General features: G+C 50.9%; 1 protein-coding gene and 1 long non-coding RNA gene across 31 annotated transcripts in view; one reads left to right on the forward strand and one right to left on the reverse strand.

Annotated features, from left to right (window-relative positions):
* The window catches only part of LOC120402878, a 60,418-nt gene extending 44,398 nt beyond the window's left edge, over positions 1-16,020 (reverse strand). For both annotated transcript variants that reach the window (XR_005597342.1, XR_005597343.1), the window contains exon 1: positions 15,826-16,020. This is a non-coding gene — a long non-coding RNA (uncharacterized LOC120402878). The remainder of the gene's footprint in view (positions 1-15,825) is intronic.
* Positions 1-24,962, forward strand: part of CDK18 (cyclin dependent kinase 18) — a 173,452-nt gene that overhangs the window by 58,726 nt on the left and 89,764 nt on the right. For 9 of the 29 annotated variants that reach the window (XM_039533361.1, XM_039533362.1, XM_039533368.1 and 6 more), the window contains 4 exons: positions 1,250-1,446; positions 10,921-11,027; positions 22,763-22,863; positions 23,422-23,597. The exons of 1 other annotated variant lie outside the window; for it this stretch is intronic. In XM_039533361.1, the coding sequence (XP_039389295.1) occupies positions 23,589-23,597 (9 nt within the window). In that variant the 5' untranslated portion in view covers positions 1,250-1,446; positions 10,921-11,027; positions 22,763-22,863; positions 23,422-23,588. Of the gene's footprint in view, positions 1-1,249; positions 1,447-5,063; positions 5,153-10,920; positions 11,028-22,762; positions 22,864-23,421; positions 23,598-24,962 lie in introns of those variants that run through there. 19 more of the 29 variants (XM_039533376.1, XM_039533379.1, XM_039533380.1 and 16 more) reach the window with 10 other exon arrangements.

Consider the following 24,962-nt stretch of genomic DNA (forward strand, 5'->3'; position numbering starts at 1 on the left):
CTCATTAACATCACTGGCAGCTCTCCACACACAGTGAGGGCAGGAGTTGGCTCCATTGATTAAATTAGCTCCATTAGCCCAGGAAGAAACAATATTATTTTGCCATGAATGTCCAAATGGACACGAGTGCCTTTCTGCTTGGCTGTTGGAAGCTGGGGATTGTGCCACTGGAAAGCAATTTCCCCTAGATTTTGTAAGATTTTACCAATTATCTCCAAGTCATGAGGTCTTAATGATGTCAGGATGAGTAATACCCAGTGAATCAGGAATAACTGGTGTAAATTTTTAACAGCAAGGGTAATTAATCATTGGACCAACTTTCCAAGAGATACGCTCTACCTGGCCCACAAGTTATTGGGTTTGGTGCAGGAATTGCTAAGTGAAATCCTCTGGCCTGGGATGATCACAGGGATCCCTTTTGTCCTTAACGTCTATGAAAGTCAGCGTGAGAGGAGAATCACTCTTATGACATTTTGTTGATTTGATCGGATGTTCTTATTTTAACACTTTGTCCAATTCTTGTGATTTTATCTCAAGTTGTGTGATATTGGGTGCTTTTCTTCAAGCCCCAGCCCTTGCAGTCCTGTGATGATGGGAGAATCTCACATTAAAACAATTTAAAAAGTAAATATCCAATCTTCATGGTTGTGGAGAAAAGCTTGAAAACACGATATCCTAAACGGTCCAAAATGAAAAGAATCAAAAGTGTATTTTCTTTTTTAAAATGGCGTGAATTTTAAGCCACTCTCGCGATTTTATGGGACTGATATATGCTATTTGAACACTTCAGGTAGGCAACACTGCAAGCTTGAATTCAGTTATGTAGAACTGATCTGTACCGGGAAAGAAACCCACCATCTGCTAGCTCCTATAACAGTCCTGTGTCCTATGGAAAGAACTCATCAGCTTCTAACACCTGGACTTGGTGGACACTGAATGAGCCCCAGGATAAGGTGCTATGCTTGGCTACAGTTAGGGTGACCAGATGTCCTGATTTTATAGGGATAGTCCTGATTTTTGGGTCTTTTTCTTATATAGGCTCCTATTACCCCCCACTCGCTGTCCCGATTATTCACACTTGCTGTCTGGTCACCCTAACTACAGTGCAGACAGCTCCCTGATACTGTTATTCTGAGCAATGCTCCTTATTTACTTGGTGCCCCTTGTACATTAGCGAGGGGGGGTGTTTTGTAGCGTGTTAGGCTAGCAGATAGGACACATATTGGCTGCTGTTGTGTCTTTTCATCAGCAGGATCCCTGAGGTGCAGAAGAGGAGATGTCTGTCTATAAACCACAGGGGGAAAGGAAATGCTCAGTTCAACTCCTGATATTAGAGAACTTAAGAAATAATGTGTTGGGCAAGTGAAGCAGAGCAGGAGAAGGCGAGAGAGCAAATGAGACAAGGGAGAGAGATGGAACGAGAAGGAGAAAGGAGTCAGTTGGAAGGTGAGGTTGGTCTAGCTATGAGCAGGCACAGCTCCCATTGATTACTCACGGAGTTATGTCCCCTTTTAAGTAGGGCTGGCCTTGGTTCATGGTGAAGAAGGCAGTGAGATCCCCCACGCGCAGGGAGACCGGCAGGCCTCCACCCATTGCCTTCACTAGGGCTGGGCATGGGAGTGAGGGCATCTGGACAGGGCACATGCAGAAGGCCAAGGAATAAAGCAGTGTGAGCTGAGCCCATTTGCCAGTTTGCAGATCAGGCACAATGGTGAGAGGCACTATAGAAAACACGGACCTGGATGAGACAGTCAGGGGCAGAGAGGGCAAGAAGAGGAACAAGGGAGAAAGAAAGGAACAGAGGGAGGAATAGAGACAGGCAGAGTGGAGGAGACCAGATGAGCAACGGGGGCGAGACCGGGAGAGCAACAGAGTATATCTCCAGCACCCGATTTATGATTTTCCTCCCTCCCTGAAGCTGAGCAGCGTGAGGCCGGGATCATCTGTCTTCATTACATCATCCAAATAGGCTCTGTCAGTTTACACTGTAAAACTAATCAATATCCCCCTGCAGACCTTGCAGACTGCTGGCCCCCTGTCATGCTTTAGTAGGCAGCTTCTATCTCTGGTGGTGCAGGTTGGAGAGCGAGGGGGAGGGCTTCTGAGGGGCTCTGAACCCACAGATAGACTTACACTCATCTCTTAGTGTGTCTCTCTCACACACAGAGCCCTCACTTTTTCCTTTCCAGCAAGAAGCTCTGTGATTTAGGGGTAGACAGAGCTGGGAAAACTATTGCAAGGCATTGTCTGCAAATGTTCATTTAATTTTTTTTAAATGGATTTGCTTTGGCCATGTTCACACCCCTTTTTTCTTTCTTGCTTGCTTTCCCCATAGACATTATCTATCTATCTATCTATCTATCTATCTATCTATCTATCTATCTATCTACTTTACAGGCCCCTTCACCATCATATCCAAGCACCTTGGTGTTTGCTTTCCACAAACATCCAAAGCAAACTGCTTGCACAAGTTTATCCAGTCAGGAAGCAGAAAGCCATCCTGAATGGCTTATCTGACTGGTTGCAACTGCACAGCACAGTTCAGAATTCTAATATTCTCCCACAGAACCGTCAGGTAAACACAATCCAATAGGATAGTCATTGAATAAATGCAAACAACAAACACACTTGGGAAAATCATGATCGGCCTGCGGACATTCTGCCAGAGGAGAATGAAGTGCTGGGCTAGATTATCAGAAGAGTTCAGCTTCCGTTTAGGCACCTCCACTAAGTTCTGGCTGGAATGCCAAAAACGCTCAGTAGCCAGTAGCTGCCATTGTCCTGCAAAAGGGAGTTGCTAGATGCAGAGCTCCTTTTTAAAAATCTGGGCCCATATTCACAGAATAAATTGTGAGCTGCTCATTATTTGTTCAGCTCTAGCGACAGACACACTCCGACATTAACCCAGCCTGGAATTATTCTTCCACAGTGCAAATTTCAGCTCATCACAATCCCTGGCTGTGCACTGGAAATTCTCTTTGTCTCATGTGTGTCTCTGCATGCTCAATCCTCACAGATAGGGACAGGGAGTTAATAAACCTGAGCCATAAAGGTCAAGATTCAATCATCCGGTGCTGCTGGATGTGAAGCAAAGACACTGAGGCTTTCAGTTGCTTGGCAGGCCTGGGCTTGGCTGAAAAATGATGGGGAGGCAGGGTGGGGAACTGCCACAGGAGTTTGCAGGGGTGTGTGGTGCAAAGGGATTAACCCCTTCAGTGCTCCCTGAAAAGGCTTTTGACCTGGTGGGAGGTTTACAAAGGGATACCCCTCAAAATGAATGGAGCGGCTGGATACTGCTTTCTATCACAGGAGTGTTAGGGGGCTTAACTCGTTCTAGTTTGTAGAGGGCTTTTAAGATTTAGAGCCTGTTGAAATCAGTGGGAATCTTTCCACTGACTTCAATAGGCTTTGGATCACATCCTGAGTGTGCTAGAGAAGTGCAAGAAGCCAAACGTTACACCAGTGTAAATCCAGAGTAACTCCACAGAAATCAGTGGGATGACACAGTTACACCGGTGTAACGGGAGGATTTGATCCTAAGTATTAGTACGATTAGCTTCTCCTTTTTGTTTAATAACCAGGCAGTCTGGAAGAATGCCCAGGCCATTCTGCTGCACTCGCTGGGATGGGGGACCAGCTTGATGACCTCATTAGGTCGTTTCCATCTGGAACTTTCATGGTTATCCCCAGGATAAATGACTCCTCAGCTTGGGCAGATGTTTGAGAGACATTGGGCCCGGTTCCTCTGCCTGGCTCCTTGTGCGATCCTTTGCAAAGGGGGTGTGAAATGACCCCAAGTCGAAGTGCCCACGCTTTGCAGAGGCGTACATGAACACACGAGGTAGATGTGCTCCAGCTCAGCCAGGAGGTATGGGCTGGATGCAGAGATCACTGACTGAGGCTGTCTGCCCTGGGTTTTGCAGGTAGCAGATCAGGTGTTCCGAATGGTCCCATCTGTTCTTCCAAACTATGCACCTACGGAAGGCACTATACGGCAGAGAACCAGGCCACTGGGGTTTATCCTTCGATCCTTCAACCCCCTTAATGTTTCCGACCCCAGCTCTGGACACACAGTGCGTATCCTCCAAGCTTTGCCTAAGAGCAGGACCAGGCATTCAGCCCCGTTCAGCCCTCACCCCTTTGCCACTGAAAGCAAGCTAGACTTTCACTCCTGCATCCACAGCCCCGTGGGCTTTACCAGGCTGCCCGGCGTCCATTGCCCACAGAGGGTTGGTGCAGAGGACTCTCCCAGCTTGAGGGGATTTGGAATGGCCACGCCACCCATGGTGTGGAGGGCAAAGGCTTGCTCCTCGCTCACCATGCCCCTCCGCCTTGGCTGGGTTGAGCTCTGCTGCCAGCACCTGGCTAGTTCCTTCCTAGTCCCCTTGCTGTGGAGATGGGGGTGCACTCCTGCCGGGTGGCAAGCGTCCTCCATCCCACCAAGCAGCTGGCAGCTCCCCCCAGAGTCTCAGCCCCTTTCAGATTCAGGTCCTTGTATTTGTCGCCACAACCGCTTCTCTTCCCAGCGCCCTGGATCTCATGGCGCCTGCCTAGAGATCCCACTAATACACCGTGCAAGGTGAACACCCTAAATCCCCCTCGCTCAAGCCCTGTGGGTTAGCCCTGATTCCAGCCACTGACATAGCTGCACCAGTGCAGAGATGCAAAGTCACCATGTGCCCTGTTGGGGAACCATCACTGCTTGGAACCCAGGTGATTCGCACGGGCGCACACTGTGGCTTAGAGCAGCTTAGCCTGTCTACATCTGGGCTTTGCACCGGTACCTGGCCGCCGATGGCTGGAATCCAGGACTTCTGCCTAATTCCTTGTTTCTCACCATGCTGCTGCTATGCTCCATTTGAATAATCACACACCAGTGTTCTCTCTGATAAGGAATCTGTGTGCTCAGAACCATTAGACTTGATAGAAAGTGACAACTGGTAGCAAATTGTATTGGCAGCCTCTCATTGAATGTAATTACTCAACAGCAATCCTCCTGAATCAATTCATACCAGCGTAGATCAACTTTAATTCTGTGCTCCCCAGGGCCCCGAGAAGTGACTGCGGTTTTGTTGTTCTTCGCTTACTTGGCTCTTCAAGGCCTTTTGTTTACAGCTGTTGATCTCGGGCAGCGTGACCAAGCTGATTTCAGGTGTGAAGAATCCAAGCGAAGAGAAAGTGGCCAAGGGAACAAGTCATATTTTCACTAGCAAATAAGACGCTTTGGGGGTCGGGGAGTGGGGTGTTTGAATACAGCGTTAGTTAAAATCAGCAATGCGGCCCATGTTCTAGCTATCATATTGGTTGTTAATGACAGGGGAGTCTGGAGGTGTTGTCTGAGATCAGGGCTTGGTTGCGCTAGGTGCTGTACATGCACACAGGAGACAGTCCCGCCCCAATGATTTCACTAGTGAAACAGACAAAGGAAGGATGATTATCCCCAGGTTACAGATCGGGAGCTGGCACGTGGAGAGAAGTGACTCACACAAAGGTCACAGGGGGACCCCGGGGCAGAGCAGGGAATGAGACACAGCTCCCCCCCCCCAGACCAACTTCATTGCCTTACCCGCAAGACCCACCCCCTGGTTTTCATTTATATATTTCATCCCCACGGCCCCCTATGCCCAATACCACTGGCCCAAGCTCATCTGCAAGCTCCCAAAACAGCCCAGATTTAAGTCCCTCTTACACACCCACTTCTGCGATTTATCTTAGCACCCAGAAGCCCCACCCAAGCCCAGGGGCCCAGGAGCTAGGGGCTGTCCACACCCAAAGACATGCCTGCTGCCTTTGGGAGATTATACGCTAAATGGCTGTGGCAGACAAAGGCACGGGAGGAGAAACAGAAGTGAGTAGGTGACTTGAGTAAGGTCATTCATCAGGTCAGTGGCAGAGCCCAGATCTCCTGACTCCTTGCCCTGTGCTCTGCCCCACAGACGCTGAACTGATCTGACCACTATATGAATTGCCCATTGCCTCTCTTCCTCCAAGCTTTGTCTCGTTGTCTGTCTGTCTGTCCTTAGCTCCATAGCTGATACGGAGCATGGGCCGGGGGGCTACTCTCTTTCTATCGCCATGAACAGCTTTTGTTTTGCAACGAAAGCTTCCCCTATATTCCATAGGGCCTTTCTCGTCTGTGCAGCTGCCCATGTTTCTGGAGGGATCGGACAGAGAACCTCTGAGTTGATGTGCTCACCTCTTCCTTCTCCAATCCCAAAACAGGACAGGGGCCAGGTGCTCAGCTGGTGTAAAGCAGCCTAGTGCCACCAAAGTCAATAGGACTACTCCGAATTTGGCCTGGAATGTTTAGGAGGCACAGAGTGTGAGACTCCCCCTGCCCCCAACCCATAAGCCTGGCTTCCTATTGTCGGCAAAAGTCTCGCCCAAGACAAAACCCATCCATCTTACTCCCAGCCGCGCTGCTAAAAATAAGCCAATGAAGTAGCAATCCCCTCTGAGCAGTGGCAGCTCCGTTAAAGCGCCAGGCATCTGTGTCCAGACTCCTCGGTGTGTACAGGCCAGGAACCTGATAAGCTTGCACCTGTCAAGGGCAGCTCAGCCATTCCATCATCCTTCTTAATTGAAGCTGCGGGCTGCAGCTTATCAGCTGCTGGCTCTTCCGAGATACGGCCTGGTGTTCCTGGGCAGCCTGGCTGTCCTTCCAGAGAGCTGCTCTACCTGACTGAACTGAAGCATCCCACCCGCTCCCAGCTCTCAGCAGCACAGACACAAGGGAGATGCCAGCTCTCTAACCACCCCCAGCCTCATCCCCCGGCCCGGGCCCTGGGGTGCTGAGCATCTGGCAGGGAGGAGGTAAACTTTCCTAGGAAAACCTATTCACTGGATTATTAATTAATAATGACCAGTTACTAAACGCAGGATACTGTGGCCATTTTTAATGATCAGTATGAGTTACTGGTTATTCCTTCATAATTGCTGGTTGTTATTTTCCATTTGTATTACGGTAGTGCCTAGAAGCCCTGGCTCCATTGCACTAGGCCCTACACAAACGTATAACACAGAGACAGCCCCAGGGAGCTGCCAGTTTTAAGCAGAACTGGGATTAAAACCCAGTTCTCTTGGCTCCCGATCCATGGGACTAAACTGCCTCCCATAAAAACAAACAGAGTTAGTGACCAAGGCCGGGTGAGAAGTTTATGGAAGATCAAAGGTACCAGTAGCCAGGCGTCCAGGGAAATGAGACTCCCTGGAATGTTCTAACACCTAAGAAGCAGAATCTGCTTAGAGAATTCTTGGCACCCTCCTTGTTTCGTCCAGCGATATCTTCCCTACTCTGCCCCATCCTACATGTCTGCACCTGGCATTGCCGGGACGGGAGGGGCGATGTGAAGAACTAACCAGGGAGCAGTGGGATCCTAGGAGGGACAGAGTCCTACTGGGGAGCCATTCAGAAGAGGAGCAATGAAGGCTCTTATTCCTATGTACCAGCTTACTGAACGTATTTAGTGTCAGTGTTTGTGTGTGTCTCAGCACCTGAGTGCATACCTGGGTCTCTCACAACACCCCAGGAGGGGGATAATTGTTATTCCAACCCATTATATAGCAGGACCAACTGAGGTACAGAGTAGTTAAGTGACTTGTCCAAGGTCACGGGGCAAATCAGTGGCAGAACTGGGAACGGAGCCCAGGAATCTTGACTCTGAGTCCTCTGCTCTTATGACTAGATAAAATCCTTCCTACAGCCTGGGCTAGAACCCAGGCATCCTGAATGACTGTCCTCTGCTCTAGCTACTAGAGGATAGTGCCTCCAGAGAACGACTCAGTTAGTTGTCCCTCTCTGTGCAGATGTGTGCTGGGAGGTGGATCCATTCTGATTTGATGTGTTGGATATTTGCGTCAGTTTCCATTACAAACACCCATTCGTCATGTAGCTCTCCAGGCATTTTTTTAAAGGGGGAGATTAATTTAGGGGAGTTCTCAAATCCAATTTCTTCTGGCAACGGCTCTATTAGGCCATGCGCAGTGGAGATACAGACCCCTGTCCTCCTGCTGCGACTGACGGAATTTGATTCTGTGCTGCCAAATTTGCAGGGCTGCAAACACATTCTCACTCTTGATTAATGTGAGTAATTTCTGCTCGAAAGAGGGTTGAAATGAGCAGCTAAGGGGAAGTGAGCAGTGAGGGTTCCCCTCCCTCCCCATCCCTCTCCGCTGTTTGCATTTTACCATCCCTGGCATGGACTAACAGATAAACAAAAATGCTGGACCAGTTTCAAGAGTAGCAGAAGGCGTAGGAGGCAGGGGGCATCTCCGAGGATGCTCAGATGCTGTTGTGCTCTTGTTTGGTTTATAAAAGGGAAGAGATATGGTATATTTATCCATCAGCCTCTGTCTGATGCCTCCCCGCGCCCAAAATTAGCCACTGGACCCATGGATCAAGCCCAGGCATATCATATTTAATCAGTAGCTATCTAGGAATTCCCTACACTCCATGATCCCTCTAACCTTCACAGAAATGGCAGGGAGTGCACTCAGCACATGCCCCTGCCCCCTAAAATAAAGGAGAATCTTCTGCAGCTCTATAGGGGCTGTGACACACAGGTGAGCAGCCTGTCCAGTGGCAGGCAGGGGTGCATGAGTACCCCAACCGGCACACTGTACTGGTTTTCATGTCTGTGGCTCCTTCCAGCATTTTACAAACAATGAACTGAGGCACACAGTGCCTGGGAAGCAGCGAACTGTTGATGGATGGATGGAGATGCTCGGCCACAGAGGTGAAATGACTTGTTCCACATCATGGAACATGCCAATGGGCAGCAGTAGGAACGGAATCCAAGAGTCCTGACTCCAGGGCACTACTACCAGTAACTCACTCTTCTATTCCACTTTTGAGCCCCAAATCGCCAAGTACCTGACAAAGGAAGTCAGCATCATTATCCCCACTTCACAGAGGGGGAAACCGAGGCCTGGAGAGGCGAAGTGAGTTGCAAAGTGGCACAATAGATTAATGTCAGAGGTAGGGCCAGAGTCCCAACCCCATGTGCTATCTTCTGGGTCCCCTGACCTCTCGTTAGCTTAGCCTTAGCTCAGGACAACACTGAGAAGGGCTTCCCGCTGCTGCCCAAGAAGAGCTGCCTTAAACTTTTTGTGTTGTGCCCAGACTCCACTCAGACAGCTCCCCGATGACACCAAAGAAGATTATGGAGCAAAGTGAGATTGGGCCTCTGCGATCCAATTCACGCAGCAGCCAGGGCCGGCTGATGGGGACGTTGCAATAGACCCCCCAATTTGGCCCCCCACCATGTAGAAGCTACAGTAGAGGTGTGGCTGCTATACAGCAGGGTGCACTACCACCTGCTGCCACGCGGGGGGGACCTGCTGGGGCTTGGGCGTCTCCCGCGGCTGCAATGCCGCAGCGTGCCACAGGAGGGCGGTTCAGCCCCAGCCGGGGGTCCTGCCGCACGTGGGCTGCGGAACCGGCCGCTGAGGAGCCGGCTCCGAGCCGGGGCCAGAGGCGGGGTGAGGGGCGTCCGCAGCTGCTTCTCCAGGCCCAGCAGCAGGTGTGTGGGCTGGGGGAGGGGTTTTAATGAGCCGGCACTGGAGGGTTTGGGGGGTGAGGACACGTCCCCAGCTCCCCCAACGAGTCCCCGTGGGACCGTGTGTAGGTGGCCTCAGTTTCCCCCTCTGCAAAATGGGGTTGATAATCCTGTGCACCTGCCCCGCCTCCCCGGGCGGGTATTCCCCGTGACTGACACACTCCGCTCGGCTTCCCCACGCGTGCACGTGGACACACACTCTGGCCTCTTTCCCATGGCGTGGATACAGGCACACACTGCTCTGCTGTCCTCGCACATGTGCGCACACAAACTCATGCACACGCCCGGCTGCCCAATGCAGACGGCTCTGCTCTCCCTCTCCGGCATGTGCACACACCCATTCACTCTACTCTGCACCCCCTCACACACACACACACACACTGCCCCACTCTCCCTGACACACATAGGCACACACTTCCTGCTTCCCCAGCATGTGCACACACCCCCATTGTCCTGCTCTCCATAGTGCACACGCACCCTAAGAAACACATGCTCCCAGCAAATCAGGCTGCTCCCTAGACCCCATTCACATCAGCTGCTGGCTAAACTGGGCGAGCCAGGGGTGCTGGATGCGTGTTCCAGACTCTGGCTGGCGCGCCCTGGGGTGTGGACTTTCTGCTAGTCCCAGAACTGCTGTCTGTGCGCTGTGCAGGTCCCGGGGGATCCGGGCCAGGCGGTCACGGGGGTTACAGCAGAGGGGCTCGGCGAGGAAGCCTGGCGCAGCCTGCTCCGCCGGGTTGTGTGCAGACACCTTGGGGCTGGGTGCCATTTCCTAAGCCTCTTGTGGCTCTGGCTTTGAGGTGCCCTGTCAGAGGGGTTGGCAGTCTGCAGCCGGCTGGACCGGGTGCTACAGACACAGGTGCTGGAACTGGGGGTGCGGCTGCACCTCCGGCTTGAGGTGGTTTCCTTCTGATCCAGGGTTTACAGTTTGGTTCAGTGGCTCTCAGCACCCCCACTGCACAAATTGTTCCAGCGCCCCCAGCACCTTCCTCTGTGCGTCTCCCCCCCCCCACCCCACCCTGACCTAAGATACCCACCAAGGGAACAAGCCTTTTAACGTCCATCCCCATGTGTCCTCCCTCTCCGTGTCTGTGTTAGTGGGGTGCTTGGTGGAGCCAGAGAAGAGCGTGTAAGGGGTGGGGTGAGCGGGTGTGCACAAGGGTGCAGTTGGCAGGCTGTGCCCGTGGATGCTGGGGGGGTGAGTGGGTGGGTGGCAGTGCTGAGGTGTGCACGGGGGGTCAAGAGGAAGGAGAAACGGGGCTGGAGCATGACTGGGGGCGGAGAGGAAGGGGACATGCCAATGTGGGTGGGGATCAGATTTCAGTGCTGGGAGGCTCTGAAACATTCTCTCCGCTCCTTGCAGGGCTAGGTGCTGCTCAAGGTGTGTGTGGTGGCCTGCACCCTCGGCTGGGAGTCAGGAGACCTGCGTTCTGTTCCCGCCTCCGCCACCAAACAATTGTGTGACCTCAGGTAGGTCCCCGTGCCTCTCTGTGCCTCAGTTTCCCCTCCTACCCTTCATCTATTGTGTCTGTGTAGACTGCAGGCTCCCTGAGGCATGGAGCATGCCTCACTACATGTCCACACGGCACCTACCACAATGGAGCCTTGATCTCAGGTGACACCTCTACGTTCTACCATAATATAATTAATAATAAAATGTGGGTGGTGCTGCCTATCCCTGCGGTTGTACCCTGGGACATCCCTGCTGAACCCAATTGTCTGTGAAATCTTCAGCCCCTGAATTTTCCCACCAGTTGTAGTAACAACAGGAGCCCTAGTGTAGACAGGCCACTGGCGTTTTGACCAACCCGCTCAGAGTAGGTCTAGATGACAGATCGTGAAAATGTCAGGAGCCCATCTACACTAGCACTAGCAGCAGTACGGGATTGAAAGGCACCAATGTCTAGTGCAGACAGGGCTGGAGTGTCTCAGCCCACAGGTTGCTCAGGGTCTCCTGGCTGTGAGTTGTAAGTGCAGTGCCGAGGTGTTGTGTGATTGGACATGGATTGTGGTGGAAGGAAGCTCCACTGGCACTGCAGCCCCCTGCCCTGAATCAGACCAGGTGGGTTTTGTGCGGGACCTGTCCAGGCTGGAGAGAGGAGGATTGGAAACCAACCTGAGAACAAGGATGAACAGGTTGGGTTTAGACAAGAGAATGAGAGGAGGGATTGTGGGGGGAGGAGAGAGCCCCAGGTCTAAACTGGGCTCTGAACCAGCCACTGAACCTAAACACCTGTGCAGTGTGAGCTAGATCAGATCCAGGTCTGAGTTGTGGGGCTGGCCCCCTATCTTCTAATGGGCCAAAATCCTGGATCCCAACAGCCTCAAACCTCACATCAGAACTTTGCAGCTTGGATCCAGCTCTACCCAAGGGGGAATGACCTCAGTTCTTCCTCTTGCTCCCAGGGCCAGCGCGGGTGCCCGGGCAGGTGGTGGTTCAGATATGGGGAGTATGTGACTGGCTGGAGGAGAAAGGCTGATACATGGAGCAGAGGGTGTCAGTCAGCGCTTGCCCTGCGAGTGAGTGACAGCTAGAGAGGTCCTGGCCTGGGGCTCAGTGAAGGTCGTGGCTGGAGGGGGTGGTGGGAACGGCAGGATTGGCCAGCCAGCGGGGAATCCCAGCAGGGTAACGATGTGTGTACTGGGCTGCCAGCCAGGCAGGTTCCCTGCAGGCAGGATTCCCAGCGGAACAAGGACCCTGCAGCATGTCAGTTGGGGACAGAAGAGGCAGCGTGGCAGCAGGATGCAACTGGGATCTCCCCAGCAGCCTGCAGCGCGCTGTCACCTCCCGGGCTCTCTGGCAGGGACAGGCAGGCTACAGGGACACCACCTGTTGGTTCTTTCCCTCGTGCTGGCCAAGGGGGTGGTCAGCTGCTCTTCCCTTCTCCCCCGCGCCATCCTCTCCCCCTGGGGAGACGGTGGCTTTTTGTCTCCTTTTCAATGAGTTCTTACAAGAGGAGGGAGAGAGTCATATCCTCATCTGGCAAAATGTCAGGGAGTGATTCAGAGAGAAGGCGAGCAGCAGAGAGAGGCAGCCCACACAGGAGAGTTGTTTCTAGTTTCCAAATGTCAGCATGTCCTTTAATTAAATGCTGATTAACTGGGGACGCGCTCCCTCGTGCTGGAACAGGGCTGCTGCTGTTAACATCAGGCTGCTCCGAGAGCCGTGGCGTTCAGCTCTCGCTTCCTCTCATCCTTGGGGGATAAACTGTCTGGTTCAAAGGGGACAGTGGGGGAGTAGGGAGCCAGCAGGCAAGCGTGTGGTTTCATGGCTCGGGCACTGGGCTGGGAGTCAGGAGACCTGGGTTCTGCTCCTGCCACTGAGCTGCCATGTGACCTTTACCAAGTCACTTCCCCTTCTCGTGCTCTCGTTTCCCCTCCCACCCTTTGTTGTGGCTCGTTAGACAGCGAGCTCTTCGGGGCTGGGGCGCTCTGTCGCTGCAGTATTGTCTACATGCAGACATTGCACTGGTTTAACGTAAATGAGTATTAAACCAGTGCAAGCCCTTGTGCGGATGCTCTTCTTTTGGCTTAAAAGCAGCTCATTTGGCCTCAGCTTAAACCTCTTCCCCGTCCACTTCAGCTAAACTGCAATAAACCTGTTGCAGACCAAAATGAATGTCCACACAGGCTCTTCCACTGGTTTAAGATTATACCTAGAGTGGTGCTGCTTCCTCATGCAGATGCCCTGAATGTGTGTGCTGCTGGGGCCTCTGGGCACTAGCGTAATCCACCTAATAACAACGGCCTAAACCTCAGACGGTTTTCTTTGTTCCCAGAACGCCCAACGCCCTGCTAGAGCATCATGGAAGCCCAGGGGATGTTGCCCTTGGCTTTAGCGGAGTTGGCTCGCACCCCTCTCTTCATTCCCCTGTAACACTGTGTTACGATTCCCAAGTACACATGCATGTTTAATTATATCGAGTACACAGACGATTGTCAGCAAGAGATACACTCTAGCTCAACCACAAGGTAGGGGCTGGATGCAGGGTGACGTTCTCTGGCCTTTGCTGTGTAAGTCAGACTAGATGGTCAGAATGGTCCATTCTGGCCTTAACACCGGTGACTTGACACAGGTTTGGCTTTTGTCGGCTGTCTACGTGTCCTGTGGCACATGGAAGCCATTCAACGCCAGAGCTCCCGGGGACAGAGACTTCACAGGAAAAGGAAGGGAAGGCCCCCCAGCCACAGCACTGAGTTAGTGTAGCTCTGTTACAGACAACTGGGTAACTTGTCTGCAGAAGACTCAGTGGAAATTTACTGCAAGGTGACAGCACCTCAGGGAGCAATGTGGGGCGAGATTTTCACAGCAGCCGAGGGGATTTCCACACACTGAAATGAACAGGTGTGTCTCAGTCCTCTAGACTGCTTTGAAAACGTCTGCCTCCCAGACAGCATATTAAATCTCTTATTGGACAACCCCCTTTGAGAGACCACTTCTGTGCTATGTCCAGTCAACGACTCACATGAGGAAAGGCCGGGGGATAGGGCGCTGGCCTGGGACGGTGGAGTCATGTCTCAGGCACTGTTGACCCAGAGCCTCCTAGGAAATGTTAAATAGTTCAAGGCCTGTTTTTCGATGCCAAGGAGTGGGAGGAAGGGTTTATTTTCCCTCTTCCTGAACAGCAACTGTTGCCCTTTGCATTATCCAGTTCCGGCATCCGCACCAAAAGATCACACCGTTCACACCTTCCTCCTGTCGGTCGGCGGGCTCTGGCTGTCTTGTGGCCAGAGCAAGTCCTCTGAGAACTCTGAGGCCCCTTTGCATTGCTAAGAGCTGGTGTAACGCGCTGCACAAAGGAAACCATTTGCAGGGCACAGCAGCAAATTTTGTTTGTCCTACAAAACCCAGCAACCACACTAGGTATCTTTAAGTGCCATCTACTGGCAACTTATGTATTAACTCATTTGCGTATATACACCTATAGGGCACTCCCGTAACAGCCACCGCCTTTACAGCATAGAGGGGCATTGGATTGGTTGGTTGGAAAATACACCCAGTCTCCTTGGGTGATGTAGAGCTGTCAAAAGGGCTCTGTGTCAGCACCGTTCCCAGCCTCTAGCATAGGGGGCAGAGTGGGGGTATGCCTGGGGCATGGCCAGAGCACACAGCACTATGGTTAGTCTCTTCTCCTCAAGGCCTCTAGGGGGCCCCAGTAAGCAGTATATAAAATAGAGCAGCCTGAGGCTGCTCTAATTTATGCCAGGGGCAAGACAGGACCCTGGACTATGGGAATGCACAAATGACTAAAGCTACCTTTGCCCTACCTCCCCTTCCATCCCTGCCTGGGGCAACCGAGACTCCAGCCCTGAGCCTGTAGAAATGGAATTGCAAGAGCCACGTGCTCCTAGGGGGGAGAGTTACCCCTCCCACAAACATCAAGCCATGGGGCTGTCATGTGACCATGGCAGGGCAGGGGTAGTCAGTTATTTTTTGTCAAGGTCCAGACTCCAGGGAAAATAATAACAATAATGATAATAAGTAAATAAAAAGATTTCAGGATCCGTTCAGAAGCATTTGGCAGTCCGGATTTGACCCGCAGGCTGCCCATTGACTCCTCCTGGTGCAGGGAGCCACTTTCTTCTAACACCGAACAAGGAACTTTGTTATAATAAAGAAGACAAGGTGATCCCTAAAGCGCTTTTTCCCTCTACTTCACTGCAGAGCTGCTGTCTGGACCCTTCCCGTGCCCCCATCTGCCAGGCTTTCTGCTTCAGTTTTAAAGAAGCATGATCGGTGCTGGACACTTGTCAGGGCTGTTTGTTAAGCGCAGGCCTTAAGGCCGAATGAGCAGAAAGGTGGGTGAAAAGCCTGCCTTCCTGTGGAAATCCAGGGGTGAACCCCAGCTTATCTGAGCGCCAGCGAGCCCAACACTGGACTAGGAAGTGCCGTCCTTGTCAGCGAGCCGGCTGCTGCTCATTAAATCCCGACCCTCAAATCCTGAGCAGTGCAGTGCGTTGCACTCCCTTGACCCTTGCTCACGGTCTAGCATTGCCTGCCTGGCTAGCATCCCAGCGCCCGAGTTCACAGCCCACCGACCCAACAAGTACCAACCCGCTCTGTCCGGCTGCTTGCCCTGTGTCTTGTTCAGCCTCCGCGCCTGAGGTTTGGTGAGGGGGGGAGTTGGAGGGGAAGCAGGATGAATCATTTTACAGGAAGCCAGATTTCCATATCCCCCTGCTGGAAAATTAAAGTCTGATCTTAGTTTGCATCCCAAACGCGATTGCTTTGGGAACCCTGCCTTGCAGAGCCTTGGAAAGCACGTACCTCTCAGCAGCCGGCCCTGTCGGGATCAGTGTCCATGCCGTCTACCTTCCTTCCCCTCGTGCTGAGCATCATCTTTTCTCTGAACACCGAGGTAGTGGAAAGCTGCAACTTAAGGACTTGACAGAGTGGGGAGGGCTGGATGGACTCATTGTGCATGCAAGGCAGCCATTGGCTCTGCCTCTCCGGCTGCCGTGCCAGTAGGTTAGGTTACGCGTGTCATCCCTCTCCTCTGTTCCTATTATTTCTGTGTCACTGTCCCTCCCCGCTTGGTGCTAGAAGGAAGGAGGGGGGGAGGTTAAGTTACTGCTGTGTGTGTGTGTGTGTGTGTGTATGTGTATTAACAAGGCAGCACGAGTCAAGCCTGCCGCCTAGTGTGTGTACTGGAGCAGATGCAAATGCTGCTAGAGGCAGAGACCCTGTTTAGCAAAGCCACCTCTTCTGCCATCGCCAGTTCCCGCCCTGCACAGTGCAGCATATGGTGTATGGTTTTTAATTTCCTGGGCATGACACTTCTTATGGCGACTAGCAGGTTTCTCGTCGCTCTTTATCAGGCCTTTTATTAGCCCACCGCTAGATCCATACAGGCCAACTGTCCCCGTTGGCTGCTCGGAGCTTCCTGTGCAGTGCCAAGTCCTCGGCCAAATTCTTGTCCCCGGGGTTTGATTCCCAGCCAGTGCAATGAGACCTGTATTACGCCTTTAAGGCAGCATTTTCCCAACTTCGGGGGAAATTAAACCAATCATACCCTTTCTTCCACCCTGCCATGTGGTGTTAACTGCAAACCCCAAATGAGCTGTCGCTGAGTCGATTGTGTAGATCTTCACAATGTGATCAAGATAGTTAACATTTAAAGTATTGTCATTTGCATCTGAGCTAGCAACCACTGAGGGTGTTGTTTCAGGCTCTCTGCAAACTCAGGCAGAGTCGCTGCATGGGTTGCGCTCGTCACACTTTGAAGTGTTTTTTGCAACCATAACAGCTAAAAGCTTACTTTTTTTTTTTTAAACATGAAAGCTGAGGCTCTGGAGAACAGTTTGAGAAGCTTGCCAACCCTGCTGGCTAGTACAGGGGACATGCCTCCATACTTTTGTGAAATGCTTGTTTAAACATAGGATGATGGGAACTTTTATCACTTGAAATCTCTTTCCATCCAACATAGTTCAGTGGAGTTAAAAGGGATTGCTACTTTCCGCCCCATATTTCCTCCCCCTTATTTATCACTCTCGAACATGGGCAGAGCTCTGATGGCAACCGCTGTGCTGTGTATGGAGTTAGGCTATGAAAGCATTAGACTTTGTTTGGTAAATGCCAATTTCCCTGTATACCCACAAACCGATGAAAAGATATTTCCCTCGATAATAATCAGAATGTACAGCTCGGCAAAGTAAGAAAAACGCTGCTTGAGAACTTCTTAGAGTTTGATTTAAGGCTGAATACTTTGTATCTTTTGACACGTGATGTTGACAGTTTGTGTTTTTTTGGTTATAAAGCTTTTAACTTTTTGAATCTCTTCATCGACGGTCATTAATAATTGCTTGACCCTCCTACAGTCTGAACCCCCCATAATTCCCTGCCAAGCCTAGGTATAGTTAAAGTGGAACAACTTTTGTGTCTAGACAAGCCCCTAGTCTAGATGTGACCGTAGCGTACGTAATAGCAGGACCCCACCCTGCTTCATTCTGCCTAGTACAGTATTGCAAGGGAATCAGCCAGTACTGTAAAACCCCTATTTTATGAGTTCATAAAATCAAAATGTTCATAAAATGGAACCCCAAAGGTGCAGGACCTAGTGAACTGTGGCTTTTTTCTTGTTCCCCGTGCACTGAAGGCATCAGAATGGGAAGCCATGCCGACCTGTTCTTCATTGTAAAATCGAGGCTCTGGATGCACAGGAGCCGACTTTCCAAAGTGCCGGGGGGTGCTCGACCCCCAGCTCTGCCCCAGGCCCTGCTCCCACTCCACCCCTTCCCCTGAGACCCCACCCCACCTCTTTCTGCCCCCGCTTCATCTCTGCCCCGCCTCTTCCCACCCAGTTCTGCCACCTCCCATGGGTGCACCGCGTCCTCGCTCCCCCCCCCCCCCGCATGCCGCGAAACAGCTGATTGAGATGGGCAGGAGGTGCTGATACGCGGGACCTGCCAGTGGGCAGGAGGCACTAGAGGGGGGAGTGAGGAGCAGATTGGGGGGCTTCCGGTGGGTGCTCAGCACCCACCATTTTCCCCCCATGGGTGCTGCAGCCCCGGAGCACCCACGGAGTCAACGCCTATGCCTGGTGTATGTATAGACATTTCCTGTTTCTGTCTAATCTATTGCTGTTCCCACGTGCTGATCCCGGCGGTGTCTCACTGGCACTCTCATCCTCTCCCAAGCATTGAAAAGAACAAAAATGATCCAGTTTGTGTGCATGGGGCATAGCAAATGGATTTGCCATTTTCGCAGACTTGTTTTTTGTTTTGTTTTTTACAAACATAAAAAAAGAAAAAATTAATCACTTCATGCTGCTGCAGTTACAAAGCAATACAAAGGCTGGCAAGCAATTTTAATCACGTATCCATTGTATTGCTCTGCCCAAAGAGTGTTTTGTAAGGATGATTAGGACAGCAGATGCAAACAAAGAATTCTTCCATTCATTTCATTTTTCGGTAGTGCCTAGAATTGTAGTTATGTTCTCACAGATCCACAGCAACGTCAGATTTCGCTGTTGTCCCTATGATATGCATAATGGCCACTTAGAACTGCCCAGGAATAGAACCCAGATCCTCCTGCTCCAGAATCGAAGGTCTCTACTGCTTGGGCTAAATGAGACTCTCCTTAGTAGCAATAGGGCCTGTCACATGCTGGTGGGCAGTTCTGATTCACTAGAGGGCAGTGGTTTGCAGCTGCCTAGTCCAATTTAGTGCAACACTCTGGCTGTGAATATTCTTGCAAGTCTTTGCACTGTTGAAGAGCGAAGAGGAATGGAGGAGTTCTCAGAGCCAGCTGCTGCAGGGGGTTATTTTTGAGCAACGGGCAAGAAGCACAGGGTTTTGTGGGTTATTGACAGTTTGCAGGATCAAATCAAACAGGTGTCAGATGGTAACAACTTCCAGCTGCCACCGACCTGGACAGGGCGTAGACCGGCCCAGCTATAGATTGAAAGGCTTTATACTTAGTCCTGCCTTGAGTGCAAGGGACTGGACTAGATGACCTCCTGAGGTCCCTTCCATCCCTGATATTCTATGGTTCTATCAAAAGAGCTCCTCGTGGCTTCTCAGAAGTTTCTGGTACAATTGCCCTGGCAAGGGAGAGGAACAGAACAGACTTGTCCCGTTATCTTCTGAACACAAAGTACTGGCAGGGAAAGGCTATTTATTTAGCATCCAATTTCCTAGACTTGTACACATCCTTCTCTGGGAATAGTTCCAGGTGCATTTTCAGCAGCAAGTCTCCGGTTGGTCGGGTCTCTGCATAGGCTGATTCTCTGCAGGGAAATGTGTGCACATGGAGTTCCCAGCACTGCGTAAATCACGGAGAAATGACCAGCCCCAGAGATGTGGATCGAGGGGGAACTGGAGGAACAGATCCAGAGATGCAGAGACTTGGGGACTCTTGTGGGCACTATACTTGTGCTCCAAGGAGAGACTGATCAAAGTCAAGTGAGTTCACTAGTGAGGAAGAGAGGATGTGCGTGCACACACATGGACACTCATACACATGTACACAGATGGACATACACACACTATGCACACATAGAAACAAACACATACATTTAAATACAGCCCCAGCTAAGTGCCTGGTAAATGAGAGGGCTCTGGTTCTGACAGATGATACAGCGCCTGACACAATGGGGCCCTGATCCCTGGCTGGCACCTCTAAACTCTACCGTAATATAAACAATGTCAGTCATTTATTACCACGCCACAAACCAGTTTCTCATGGGCTAAATGAGTTTCTTCGAGCATCAGAGTGTGGCCCCATTGTGGACAAACATATACCAAACAGCGCCAGGCTTGGAAGGTTTACGGCCTTGGCTGCTACTGTAACACAAAAAGCGAATAGGAATGGAGCAGCAGCTCAGCCATAGTTAAGGTTGAGAGTCACTATTCAAAGATGACTAGTCTAAAAATTCACATGCTGAGGGGTCGGGTTAGTGCTCCGAATTTGGGGTCATTAGAGCAAGTGGTTCATGAGATTGAGCACCCCTAAAAAACATATGTGTACAGAATCAGCTGCTTATTGCAATACAGTAGCACCTCAGAGTTGCGAACACCTCGGGAATGGAGCTTGTTTGTAACTCTGAGCAAAACGTTATGGTTGTTCTTTCAAACATTTACAACTACTGAACAGTGACTTAATACAACTTTGAAACTTTACTATACAGAAGAAAAATGCTGCTTTTAAACATCTTAATTTCAATTAAACAAGCCCAGAAACAGTTTCCTTACCTTGTCAAATCTTTTTTTAAACGTTCCCTTTATTCTTTTAGTAGTTTATGTTTAACACAGTACTGTACTGTATTTGCTTTTGTGTGTGTGTGTCTCTGCTGCTGCCTGATCGTGTATTTCCGGTTCCAAATGAGGTGCGTGGTTGACCGGTCAGTTTGTAACTCTGGTGTTCGTAACTCTGTGGTACTACTGTAGTAAGAAAGCTCTGTCATGATTGTAGGTTTTACATCCGACAGGTGTCTTTCCAAAATCCATCCACTAGAGGGAAGTGGAACCAATGACTAGTTATTGGATGTCAGCGATCCGTAGAGACTGGAACTGTGGGAGATGGCTTGTTTGCCTTAAAAATATTTAAGCTTAACAGTTGTGACGCAGACCAAACCTCCCAGATATGCTATCCTGACTCTGCAATGAGTAACATAAACTCTCACTTCTCAGAAACAAATGCTAATGTTAGGAAAAGATTTTTCCTCAACCTTTTTAAAAGTCCTGACTTCATCTATCTTAAATTTTAAAAAATGGGCTGAAATGTTGAAAAGCTCCTGGAGACGTTACTGTTGTTCTTTCTTGTTACTGTTTTCCTTATTCTGAAACTGGACATTCAGACCAAATGCACTTTGGTTGCTCCTTGTACAGGGGAAAAAAAACATGCTCTGTGCTTCCGTAATTCCCTTTGTCTGAGGAGACTTGAGGCATGTTCCAAACGCTAATGCACAGCAACCTTGCAAAACAGGCAGTGCCCTTCTGGTTGGACTGATGGAGACCTGAAGCAGTGACTCTCCCAGTGTCACACTGATTCAGCGGCAGAACCAGGCCTGGAATGCAGGAGCCCAGACTCCCAGTTCCAGTTGCCAACTTTCATGTGGTAAATAAGCCCCCCAACTTTCACAATAAGCCAAAAATCAAGCTAATCCCATTTCAAAACAAGGCCAGAACAAGCCAATCCCTAAGAACCCCAACACTCTGTGTGACTAGATCCCCCCGGCGTGCAATCTAGGACTGTGGAGGGCCTGCTGGCACCCCTGACTCTCTCCCCTCACTTGTCCCTGCTTGCCAGGAGCCAGTCAAAAAAAAGCAACAAGCTACAAACCAAACAAGCTACAAGCTAAAAACTAGCCAACAAGCAACTCACAAGCCAATTAAGCCAAAAACAAGCCCAATTTCTGTTTTTTTCTCGCGGGTTTGGCATGTCTGCTCCCAGTCCCCGCCTACTCTAAGCACTGGCAGTGCTCTTATCTTTCAGTTAATGGTTCCCGGTAGGCCAGGGAAGCCCAGCAAATAAATAAATAAATAAATATAAAAATCTATCTATCTCAGTGCTGTATGGAGCGGAGAGTTCATGGCTTTTTGCTTGAGGTCTCTGTGACCCTTCTCAGCAAGAGCAGCAGTGCAGAGAGATTCCTGGGAGGGGGCTGGGAGCCATGGGGCTGCCTCCCTGACAGAACAGGTTTTACAGTTGGAACCTGCCCCAGAGCAGGGCCGGCTCTAGGCCGATTTCTCCGATTCCCCCGAATTAGGCCCCGCGCCTAAGAGGGCCCTGCACCCTGAAGAAGAGCGTCTAACTTTTTAATTTTTACTCACCCAGTGGCGGTCTGGGTCTTCGGCACTTTGGTGGCAGGTCCTTCACTCACTCTGGGTCTTCGGTGGCGGGTCCTTCACTTGCTCCGGGTCTTTGGCACCTGCGGGAGGTCCGCCAAAGCCGCGGGACCAGCAGACCCTCCGTGCTTGGGGCGGCAAAATGTCTAGAGCCGCCCCGATAGGATCCCACACTTCCGAAAGCTGGCCCTGCCCCAGAGTTAATATTTAAAAGGCAACAGTGTGTGTGTGTGTGCTTGTGTGTGTGCTGGGGCTGAGGGATGCAAAATAGCTGCTGGCGATGCTGTTCTGGAGAGCTGCTATAGCCGTGCTCACCACCTGATTAAGCCCTGCCCTGCCGCACAGTAACATAACGTCCGGTAGAGATCAGTGCCCTCGGTGTGATCAGAGGAGTCGATGCTCTGTTCAGGCACAGGAGGGGCCACAACTTGGTTGCCTGGTCAATGCTTTTATCAGCCACCAGACTGGCTTGTGCTCACATCAGTGCTCGTGAGGATGGAGCCAGTGCCAGCTATGGGAAGGGTGAGCGCTGGAGCTGCACGGGGTGCTTTCATTCGGCCTGCATGAAGAAAAGTTCTGTAGGCTGCTGGGCGCCACAGCGTGGGTGGGGCAGATTCATACCACCTTGTCTCTGCGCTGCTTTGGCCTAGGCTGGGGTTATGCGGAGCCAGCTGGCTTTTTGGCAGAAAGTCGTATCTCTGAACTGCCACAAGGTGGCAGCATGTCCAAAAATTAATGCAGTGCCCATCCAGTGCAGGAACTGGTTCTGTTCTTCATCTGACTTGAGCACTGGTGATGCTGCCAGCCTAGGGATTCTGGGGATACTCTGCTCCCCCCAAACCTCTTCCATGTGAAGCTAGCAGGTCCAACAGCCCCAGGGCTCTGAGCTCTGCCTCACTTTGTTTCTGATCTCTCAGCTAACAGGGATGCAGCTATGACAGGAGCAGCAGCAGCAGGGTCTGCTCATGGCAATGCTCGAGAGGGACCAGGGTTCAGATCCAGCCACATCAGAGGGCAGGTAAACGGAGGTGGCAGAGGGCAGGGGGTAGCACTTAATTTGCAAGGCATTGGAAGGAGACAGGGAGTGACCCGGGCTGGCTCCCTGCAGCAGAGTCACAGCAGATCAGCTGTGCCTTATCTAACCAGGTGACTGATGATAAATCTGTTCACTGCTGGTCTCTTCCGCAGTCCAGGAAGTGCATCTGGGACTTGCTCACCTTCTTTGAGGCAGCTGTCCCAGCGTGCTGGCCACCACCATACGGAGCGGCTGCCACGGGACATAATGACATAGGCTGGAATTTTCAAAAGGGCTCAGCCCCCCACAGTTAGGGCCAGATTTTCAGAAGAGCTCAGTGCCCACCGAGGCAGGGCTAAGCTGTAAGCAGGTTGGGTTCTGAGCCCTTCAAAATCTGGCCCATAAATGTCTTCCTCCTGGTAATGCCATGTCTAGACCATGAATCCCCAATCAAAAAGCTCAGAACCAGACCCCTATAATAACCATGTGCCCTTCTCTAGCATCCCCCTCGTGTGTTACTGAATTGTGCCCCATGATGCCTACCTGTGAAATATTTTCTAGAGGAGAAAGCTGAAGCACAGAGAGCAGAAGCGACTTGTCCAATCTTCACCCAGTGGCATAGAGATTAGAACCCCGGTCTCCCCATTTCCAGACCTGTTCCTTATCCAGTAGGCCGTACTACCTCCCTGGAGTCTCAGCTGTTTAACTGGAAGTCCACCCTCCGTCAGATGCTTCAGGTCAGTGTCTCATTTACGTCAGCAAGTGTAGAAGCTGTGTCTAGAGTCACACACCATGCAGCATCTTTGGTTGGTTTGAGTTTGCATATTTTTTTTTCCATTCCTTTTGCTTCATGTGGTTTCTTCCTCCTCTTGAGCTTTGCTTTCAGGTTCCGGTTCCTGGCACCCTACAATGAACCTCCAACCAGAATTGCCCTCTCCCTTTAAGCTCTGTGCATCATGTAGCGGTTTGCAAGGGTTTCTGAGAGTTTGATGCATTTAGATCTGTAGTGTAAACCATCATTTTGTGCAGGACTAAAGTGAAGCCACCAAGCTTGGTCTCCGAAAGCCGATCTGCATAATCATCCCAAACCTGATCAGTGCTAAATAGGGGCTTGAGCACCCAACATTTAGATCTGGATCCCAACCACCCCAAACTGTGGGGATGTTGGATTCCAGGAGTTTGGGGAGGCCTGTTATCTAAATGGAACCAGCTGCAAAATTGTGATTAGGATCTGCATTCATATACTAGCCCCATTCCCTCTCCACCCCCCACGAAGTTGGGAGCTGTTTGGATCTGGGATTTGGTTTGGATCCAGAATCTTCAGCGTGACAGAGTAAATGTGCAAAGTCCAGCACAATATGCAAAATCACCCTGACATTTCCCTTATGTTTGCTTAACAAGTAAGCAGCTAAAAATATGTTGGTTATATCCGGAGGCTTGTGAACCAAGAGATTTAAAGCCATAAACAGTTGTTCTAACCTTGTACTCTTTGCTCTCAGTTCTACACCACTGTAGCTTCCTTGACTTAATAGCGTTACTCCTGATGTACACGATGTGAATGCCAGGAGGATCACATCCAGCTCCTGCAAATGCAGATGCTCTTCTGTGGCATTTCTGGATGTAATTTATAAGGCTCTCGACAGTGTAGAGAGAAGCTTCATAGAGACCAGTCCTGACATAACCTTTAGCCATTGCTTTGGTGGCTCTGCAAGTGCAGGGAAAGCTGCTTCATTAGTCAAAACAGTGCTAGAATTGCGCCGTTTAATAATCTGCATTAGGATTTGCTACTCTGGATTTGAGCTGTGGTTGGGGGGTGTCTTATAGGTTACAGGTCTGGTTCTGTGCTGCCCTTCTTGGAGGCACGGGGAGGGGTTGGCAAAGATGCCTTTAAGATCCCCAGATTCTGGCCTAGATGAGGGCCAGTTTGGTACCTAACATGACTTAGAGCAACGCTGGATGTTGCTATCATTTATGGCAGCCTCCTAAGGGCTGCCCAAGGGCTGTCATAGCCCACAGTGCCTGGAGTGTTATGCTTTGCACAACCCCCCTATCTCCTCCCTTATGCACCCTACACTGGGCCTTGCCAGGGGAGCAGGGCGGGG

Source organism: Mauremys reevesii, linkage group 4 (assembly GCF_016161935.1).
Source record: "Mauremys reevesii isolate NIE-2019 linkage group 4, ASM1616193v1, whole genome shotgun sequence".
Taxonomy (NCBI): Eukaryota; Metazoa; Chordata; order Testudines; family Geoemydidae; genus Mauremys; species Mauremys reevesii.